Source organism: Vidua macroura, chromosome 26 (genome assembly GCF_024509145.1).
Source record: "Vidua macroura isolate BioBank_ID:100142 chromosome 26, ASM2450914v1, whole genome shotgun sequence".
Classification (NCBI taxonomy): domain Eukaryota; kingdom Metazoa; phylum Chordata; class Aves; order Passeriformes; family Viduidae; genus Vidua; species Vidua macroura.
Genome location: NC_071596.1, coordinates 5,769,352 through 5,778,579, shown reverse-complemented (window position 1 = coordinate 5,778,579; position 9,228 = coordinate 5,769,352). Strand labels below are relative to the sequence as shown.

Below are 9,228 nucleotides of genomic sequence, written 5' to 3'. Positions count from 1 at the left end.
TGTCCCCGCGGGTGACAAACCGGGAGCCACCGAGTGTCCCCGCGGGTGACAACGGGGACTTTGGGGGGGGGGGGTGGCACCGGCTTGGGAGGGGAACGTTGGCGCCGCGGCCGCGTTTCCAGCCGGCGCTGCTTGCTCTGCTCGGGGAGGTTTCGGGGGGCGCCGGCGGAAGCGGAAGTGGCGGCGGGCGGGATGGAGGAACCGGAGATGCAGCTGAAGGTGAAGAAAGGTGGGACCGGGAACGGTGGGACCGGGAACGGTGGGATGGGAGCGGGACAGGCGGGAGCGGGAAAGGCGGGAGCGGGCTGGGAGAGGCCCCGCCGCGGTGGTTTGGCCGCTGGCGTCTTGTGGTTTGATTCCCGGCCTTTATCCCCCGTGCTGCTGTTGGGAAGAGCCTCTGGACTGGATCTGTGTGGGTTTCTGAGGAGAGATTTCTGTTTGCTTCCGTGGATTCCTGAGGAGAGATTTCTGTTTGCTTCCGTGGATTCCTGAGGAGATATTTCTGTTTGCTTCCGTGGATTTCTGGGGAGAGATTTCTGTTTGCTTCCGTGGATTTCTGGGGAGAGATTTCTGTTTGCTTCCGTGGATTTCTGGGGAGAGATTTCTCTGGATTTCTCTGGATTTCTGTGGGGATATTTCCATTGATTTCTCTGGATTTCTGTGGGGATATTCCCACAGATCCCCATGGCCGTGTTCCTGTGGGTTTCCATGGATTTCCGTGCATTTCTCTGGGATTTCTGTGCAGATATTTCCATGCATTTCCATGGATTTCTGTGGAGATATTTCCATGGATTTCTGTGGAGATATTTCCATGGATTTCTCAGGGTTTCTGTGAGGATATTTCCATGCATTTCTCTGGATTTCTATGGAGATATTTCCATGGATTTCTGTGGATTTCTATAGAGATATTTCCATAGACTTTTTCCATGGATTTCTTAGGGTTTCTGTGCAGATATTTCCATGGATTTCTGTGGAGCTGTTCCCGCAGATCCCCATGGCCGCGTTCCTGTGGGTTTCCATGGATTTCCGTGCATTTCTCTGGGATTTCTGTGCAGATATTTCCATGGATTTCCGTGCATTTCTCTGGGATTTCTGTGCAGATATTTCCATGGATTTCCGTGCATTTCTCTGGGATTTCTGTGCAGATATTTCCATGGATTTCTGTGCAGATATTTCCATGGATTTCCATGGATTTCTGTGCAGATATTTCCATGCATTTCCGTGCATTTCTCTGGGATTTCTGTGCAGATATTTCCATGCATTCCTGTGGGTTTCCATGGATTTCTGTGGAGCTGTTCCCGCAGATCCCCATGGCCGCGTTCCTGTGGGTTCCCACGCCTCTGCCCCCGTTAACGCCCGGTTTTTCCCGCTTTTCCCGGTTGTTTTTCCCGGTTTTTTTTCCCGGCAGTGACGGACAATTCACCGAGAGCCTGTACGTGCTGGCCAACGAGCCCTCGGTGGCGCTGTCCCGGGCATTCCCATGGGGACATCTCCCTGCAATTCCCTGGAGTTCCATGGATGCCTTTCCATGCATTTCTGTGCAGATATTTCCATGCATTTCCATGGATTTCTGTGCAGATATTTCCATGGATTTCCGTGCATTTCTGTGCAGATATTTCCATGGATTTCTGTGGGTTTCCATGGATTTCTGTGCAGATATTTCCATGGATTTCCATGGATTTCTGTGCAGATATTTCCATGGATTTCCGTGCATTTCTCTGGGATTTCTGTGCAGATATTTCCATGCATTTCTGTGGAGCTGTTCCCGCAGATCCCCATGGCCGCGTTCCTGTGCGTTTCCATGCATTTCTGTGCAGATATTTCCATGGATTTCCATGGATTTCTGTGCAGATATTTCCATGGATTTCTGTGCAGATATTTCCATGCATTTCCATGCATTTCTGTGCAGATATTTCCATGGATTTCCGTGCATTTCTCTGGGATTTCTGTGCAGATATTTCCATGCATTTCCATGGATTTCTGTGCAGATATTTCCATGGATTTCTGTGCAGATATTTCCATGCATTTCCATGCATTTCTGTGCAGATATTTCCATGGATTTCCGTGCATTTCTCTGGGATTTCTGTGCAGATATTTCCATGCATTTCTGTGGGTTTCTGTGCAGATATTTCCATGGATTTCTGTGCAGATATTTCCATGGATTTCTGTGCAGATATTTCCATGGATTTCCATGCATTTCTGTGCAGATATTTCCATGCATTTCTGTGGGTTTCCATGGATTTCTGTGGAGCTGTTCCCGCAGATCCCCATGGCCGCGTTCCTGTGGGTTTCCATGGATTTCTGTGCAGATATTTCCATGGATTTCTGTGCAGATATTTCCATGGATTTCCGTGCATTTCTGTGCAGATATTTCCATGGATTTCCGTGCATTTCTCTGGGATTTCTGTGCAGATATTTCCATGCATTTCTGTGCAGATATTTCCATGCATTTCCATGGATTTCTGTGCAGATATTTCCATGGATTTCCATGGATTTCTGTGCAGATATTTCCATGCATTTCCATGGATTTCTGTGCAGATATTTCCATGGATTTCTGTGCAGATATTTCCATGGATTTCCGTGCATTTCTGTGCAGATATTTCCATGGATTTCCGTGCATTTCTCTGGGATTTCTGTGCAGATATTTCCATGCATTTCTGTGCAGATATTTCCATGCATTTCCATGGATTTCTGTGCAGATATTTCCATGGATTTCCATGGATTTCTGTGCAGATATTTCCATGGATTTCTGTGCAGATATTTCCATGCATTTCCATGCATTTCTGTGCAGATATTTCCATGGATTTCCGTGCATTTCTCTGGGATTTCTGTGCAGATATTTCCATGCATTTCTGTGGGTTTCCATGGATTTCTGTGCAGATATTTCCATGGATTTCTATGGATTTCTGTGGGGCTGTTCCCGCAGATCCCCATGGCCGCGTTCCTGTGCGTTTCCGCGGGTGTCCCCCCGTTAACGCCCGGTTTTTCCCGGTTGTTTTTCCCGGTTTTTTTCCCGGCAGTGACGGACAAGTTCACCGAGAGCCTGTCCGTGCTGGCCAACGAGCCCTCGGTGGCGCTGTCCCGGGCATTCCCACGGGGACATCTCCCTGCAATTCCCTGGAGTTCCATGGATGCCTTTCCATGGATTTCTGTGCAGATATTTCCATGCATTTCCATGGATTTCTGTGCAGATATTTCCATGGATTTCCGTGCATTTCTCTGGGATTTCTGTGCAGATATTTCCATGCATTTCTGTGGGTTTCCATGGATTTCTGTGGGGCTGTTCCCGCAGATCCCCATGGCCGCGTTCCTGTGCGTTTCCGCGGGTGTCCCCCCGTTAACGCCCGGTTTTTCCCGGTTGTTTTTCCCGGTTTTTTTCCCGGCAGTGACGGACAAGTTCACCGAGAGCCTGTACGTGCTGGCCAACGAGCCCTCGGTGGCGCTGTTCCGGCTGCAGGAGCACGTGCGCCGCTCCCTGCCCGAGCTGGCCCAGCACAAGGTGGGTCCCGCCGGGAATCCCGGGAATCCCGGGAATGCCGGGCCTCAGCCGCGCTTCCAAAGGTGTTCACTCCCCTTTTAGAGTTCATTTCGGACGTTTGAAAGTTCTCATAAAAGTTCTTTAACCTTCTGGTAATGTGTCTATACCTAAGAGTCAGAGTTCCCACACAATTCCGTGTATAAATACAGTTCATTTTTAGTTCATTTTGGAAATTTTAAAGTTTTCATAAAAGCTTTTCAACTTTCTGATCATGTTTCTGTATTTAAGAGTCAGAGTTCCCACACAATTCTAATTTTGGAAAGTTGAAAGTTTTCATAAAACTTCTTCAAACTTCTGATAATGTTTCTATAATTAAGAGTCAGAATTCCCACACAATTCCGTGTGTAAATATAGTTCATTTTTAGTTAATTTTGGAAATTTTAAGGTTTTCATAAAACTTCTTCAGCCTTCTGATAATGTTTCTATATTTAAGAGTCAGAGTTCCCACACAATTCCATGTGTAAATATAGTTAATTTATAGTTCACTTTGGAAGTTTGAAAGTTTTCATAAAAGCTTTTCAACCTTCTGATAATGTTTCTGTAATTAAGAATCAGAGTTCCCACACAATTCCGTGTGTAAATACAGTTCATTTTTAGTTCATTTTGGAAATTTTAAGGTTCTCATAAAAGCTTTTCAGCCTTTTGATAATGTTTCTATAATTAAGACTCGGGGTTCCCACACAATTCCATGTGTAAATACAGTTCATTTATAGTTCATTTTGGAAATTTTAAGGTTTTCATAAAAGTTCTTCAACCTTCTGATCATGTTTCTATAATTAAGTCAGAATTCCCACACAATTCTGTGTATAAATATAGTTAATTTATTGTTCATTTTGGAAGTTTGAAAGTTTTATGAAAACCTCTTCAGCCTTCTGATAATGTTTCTGTATTTAAGACTCGGGGTTCCCACACAATTCCGTGAGTAAATAGAATATTTCCACATTTCTCTGTGGCTGGAGAGGAAGGATGGATTGATCTTTGGAGCAGTGAGGCTGCAGAGGTGGGGATCCCATCCTCCAAGCCACGCTCACCTCTGGAATTCTGTAAACACCAGAGGTGTGGATAAACCCGGCTCTTTTCCTCTTCTGAGCTTCCCGAGCTGCTCCGTGCTCCTTTCGTGCCCAGTAGCCACGGAATTCTGGGAATTCTGGGAATTCTGGGAATCCCATCCCACCCAGCACCGCCCTCCTCCCACGCACAGCTCCCCTGGGAATTCCAGCCCCTTCCCCTCTCCCGGGGAGGAATTCCTGCCCCAAAATTCCCACACAAATTCCCACTTTGAAGCTGTTCCCTGTGTCCTGGGATTCCATCCCTGGAATTCCCATCCCAAATCCATTCCCTGGATCCTGGAATTCCCATCCCAAATCCATTCCCTGGATCCTGGAATTCCCATCCCAAATCCATTCCCTGTGCCTGGAATTCCCATCCCAAATCCATTCCCTGGATCCTGGAATTCCCATCCCAAATCCATTCCCTGTGCCCTGGAATTCCATCCCAAATCCATTCCCTGTGCCTGGAATTCCATCCCTTATCCCAAATCCATTCCCTGGATCCTGGAATTCCATCCCAAATCCATTCCCTGTGCCTGGAATTCCATCCCAAATCCATTCCCTGTGCCTGGAATTCCCATCCCAAATCCATTCCCTGGATCCTGGAATTCCCATCCCAAATCCATTCCCTGTGCCCTGGAATTCCATCCCAAATCCCTCTGGAGCCCCTTTAGGCTCTGGAGGCAGCTCCAAGCTTTCCCTGGATCCCTTCTCCCACTTTCCTTGGACATTCCAGGGACCCAGGGGCAGCCACAGCTGCTCTGGGAATTCCAGCCAGGAATGCCTTCCCAAATCCCACCCAGATTCCCCTTTCTCTGTTTGAATCCATTCCCTGTGCCTGGAATTCCATCCCTTATCCCAAATCCATTCCCTGGATCCTGGAATTCCATCCCAAATCCATTCCCTGTGCCTGGAATTCCATCCCAAATCCATTCCCTGTGCCTGGAATTCCATCCCTTGTCCCAGATCCATTCCCTGTGCCTGGAATTCCATCCCAAATCCATTCCCTGTGTCCTCTCCCTCCATCCTTTATCCCAAATCCTCTCCAGCTCTCCTGGAGCCCCTTTAGGGACTGGAGGCAGCTCCAAGCTTTCCCTGGAATTTCCCTTCTCCCACTTTCCTTGGACATTCCAGGGACCCAGGGGCAGCCTCAGCTGCTCTGGGAATTCCATCCCATCCCGTTCCAGCCAGGAATTCCTTCCCCACATCCCCATTCCCAGTTTAGACCCTGCCTAATCCCTGTTTTTCCCTCGCAGTCGGACATGCAGAGCTGGGAGGAGCAGAGCCAGGGAGCCATTTACACCGTGGAATACGCCTGCAGGTACTGGGAATTCCTGGAATTCCAGGCTGGAAAACCCAGCAGGATCCCGGGAATGAGGGTGGGAGGAGCTGGGGTTTGGGATTTTCACCTTGGCAGGGAAATTCCTGGAATTCCTGGGCTGGAAAACACAGCAGGATCCTGGGAATGAGTTGGGATTTGGGATTTTCATTTTGAGGGTTGATTCCTGGAATTCAAGGCTGGAAAATCCAGGGAATGAGTTGGGATTTGGGATGAGCTTTGAGCTCTTGGCAGGAATTTTCATTTTGGGAGGGAAATTCCTGGAATTCTGGGCTGGAAAACCCCGCAGGATCCATGGAATGAGTTGGGATTTGGGATGAGCTTTCAGTTCTTAGCAGGAGTTTTCATTCTGAGAGGGAAATTCCTGGAATTCCAGGTTGGAAAACACAACAGGATCCCAGGAATGAGGGTGGGAGGAGCTGGGATTTGGGATTTTCACTTTGAGAGGGAAATTCCTGGAATTCTGGGCTGGAAAACACAGCAGGATCCATGGAATGAGTTGGGATTTGGGATTTTCACTTTGAGAGGGAAATTCCTGGAATTCCTGGGCTGGAAAACACAGCAGGATCCTGGGAATGAGTTGGGATTTGGGATTTTCACTTTGAGAGGGAAATTCCTGGAATTCCTGGGCTGGAAAACCCAGCAGGATCCATGGGATGAGGATGGGAAGAGCTGGGTTTTGGGATTTTTACTCTGAGGATGAAATTCCTGGAATTCCGGGCTGGAAAACCCCACAGGATCCATGGAATGAGTTGGGATTTGGGATGAGCTTTCAGTTCTTAGCAGGAGTTTTCATTCTGAGAGGGAAATTCCTGGAATTCCAGGCTGGAAAACCCAGCAGGATCCAGGGAATGAGGGTGGGAGGAGCTGGGATTTGGGATTTTCACTTTGAGAGGGAAATTCCTGGATTCCTGGGTGGGAAAACCCAGCAGGATCCAGGGAATGAGGATGGGAAGAGCTGGGATTTGGGAACTCCTCACAGGAATTTCAGGGCTTTGAGAAACTCTTCCCGCAGCGGAAAACAAACTCCTCAAACCTGAATTTTCCCGGGATCAGAGGGGGAACAACCAGAATTTGGGAATTCCAGCTCTGTTGCCCTCTCCCTTTTCCCACTTTTCCTGCTTCTCCCACTTTTCCAGCGCCATCAAGAACATGACTGACAGCAGTGTTTACTTCAGGAGCATCGACAGCCTGCTCAAACACTCCATAGCCATGAAGGAGCAGCTCAACGGCGCCCAGGGCCGCAGGTAGCCCCAAAATCCCGGGAAAAGCATCCCAGGATGATCCAGGACAGCATTCCCTGCTTTTCCCCCCTTCCCTGGGGCGAACCAGCGCTGTTTGCTGAGGGAAAAATGGGAATAAATGGAATTTTAGGGAGGTTCGGTTGAGATTTTTGGGCTTTAGAGATTGGGGAGAGGCTGGGCTGATCCTGATTTTTGGGCAGAATTCCTTAGGAATTAGTGGCAGGATGATCAGGGTGAGGATGATGATGAGGAGGAGGAGTTCCTAAAACAGGACAGCCTGCTCAAACATTCCATGGATGAGCAGCTCAGGTACCCCCAAAATCCCAGGAAAAGCATCCCAGGATGATCCAGGACAGCATTCCCTGCTTTTCCCCCCTTCCCTGGGGCGAACCAGCGCTGTTTGCTGAGGCAAAAATGGGAATAAATGGAATTTTAGGGAGGTTCGGTTGAGATTTTTGGAGTTTAGGGATGCAGGGATTGGGGAGAGGCTGCTCTGATCCCAGTTTTTGGGCAGAATTCCTTAGGAATTAGCAGCAGGATGATCAGGATGAGGATGATGATGATGATGAGCTCCTAAAACAGGACAGCCTGCTCAAACATTCCATGGAAATCCCAGGAAAAGCATCCCAGGATGATCCAGGACAGCATTCCCTGCTTTTCCCCCCTTCCCTGGGGCGCTGTTTGCTGAGGGAAAAATGGGAATAAATGGAATTTTAGCTGGAACCAGAGCTGTTTGCTGAGGGAAAAATGGGAATAAATGGAATTTTAGCTGGAACCAGAGCTGTTTGCTGAGGGAAAAATGGGAATAAATGGAATTTTAGCTGGAACCAGCGCTGTTTGCTGAGGGAAAAATGGGAATAAATGGAATTTTAGGGAGGTTTGGTTGAGATTTTTGGAGTTTAGGGATGCAGGGATTGGGGAGAGGCTGGGCTGATCCTGATTTTTGGGCAGAATTCCTTAGGAATTAGCAGCAGGATGATGATGATGAGGAGTTCCTAAAATATCCTGGATGATCCTGGTGGATTTGATCCTCTGGAATTTCCAGGATCCAGAACATTCCTGGGGTTTTCCCTGGCAGGAAATGCCCTGAGCATCTTTTGGGATTTTTTTTTTTTTTTTTTTTTTGAGGAATTTTTGTGAGATTTTTTTTTAGAATTTTTGTGGATTTTTTTTAAATTATTGAAGATTTTTTTTTTGGGGGGGGGGATTTTTTTTTAATTTTTAGAGGATTAAATTTTTTTTGTTTGAGGATTTTTTGGGCATTTTTTGGGATTTGTCTCTTTTTGGGGGATTTATTTGATTCTTTTGTGGGGGGATTTTTTTGGGGGGACTTTCTGAGATTTTTTGTGGGGGAGAATTTTTGGTATATTTTCAATTTTTTGGAGGGTTTTTTTGGGATTTATTTTGATTTGTGGGGGTGGGATTTTTTGGGATTTTTCAGGCTGCACACCCCAACAACAACCCCTTACCCCAGCAACCATCAACAAAGGGAATTTTTTTAAGAAAACCCCAATTTTCCCACAACTTTTCCTTTTTCTTTCCACAGCACCATCACCCCCCAATCCAAGAATCCTCCAGGCACTTCCTGATTTTTCCATCCTGAATTTCCCAACCTTGGGAAGAAGTGGAAAAACCTCTGGGGCTGCACAGGTAGAGAAGCCCCTGAATTCCCAGGGGGGAAAAAAAAAAAAAAAAACAGCTGGAAAATCCCAAATCCTGCTTTTTGGGGCCTCTTTTCCATGGAAAAACAGGGTGGGTTTGTGTTTCACCTTCCCAATTTTTTTTTTTTCCCAGTCTTTTTTATTTCCCCCCAAAAAAAAACCAAAAAAAACCCAACCCAAATGAGGTCTTGCTTTGGGAATTTTGTGTGAAAAGCTGGAATGTGAGCACACTCCAAGCTTTTATTGAGGAATTCTCCAAGGAGAAACTTTTCCAGCTGGTGCCAAGGAATTGCTGCGTTTGGTTTTAATGAGGACGAGAATAAAAAGGAGAAAAAAACCCCAAAAATATCCCCAAAAAAAAAAAAAAAACCACAAAACAAGAAAAATTCCTTTTAAA

General features: G+C 46.8%; 1 protein-coding gene across 1 annotated transcript; it reads left to right on the top strand.

Annotated features, from left to right (window-relative positions):
- The first annotated feature begins 121 nt into the window (after positions 1-121).
- BORCS8 (BLOC-1 related complex subunit 8) lies at positions 122-8,963 on the top strand. The gene is made up of 5 exons (XM_053999553.1): positions 122-229; positions 3,387-3,499; positions 5,844-5,908; positions 7,066-7,173; positions 8,717-8,963. The coding sequence occupies exons 1-5, from the start codon at positions 193-195 to the stop codon at positions 8,757-8,759; spliced, it is 366 nt and encodes a 121-aa protein (XP_053855528.1). The 5' UTR covers positions 122-192; the 3' UTR covers positions 8,760-8,963.
- Positions 8,964-9,228: the final 265 nt, after the last annotated feature.

Excerpts from the sequence above, each read along its gene's own strand:
- BORCS8 (XM_053999553.1), top strand. The coding sequence starts at position 193 with ATGGAGGAACCGGAGATGCAGCTGAAGGTGAAGAAAG. Across the intron at positions 230-3,386 it reads GCAGCTGAAGGTGAAGAAAG|TGACGGACAAGTTCACCGAG; the intron begins GTGGGACCGGGA and ends TTTTCCCGGCAG. Across the intron at positions 3,500-5,843 it reads CCGAGCTGGCCCAGCACAAG|TCGGACATGCAGAGCTGGGA; the intron begins GTGGGTCCCGCC and ends TTTCCCTCGCAG.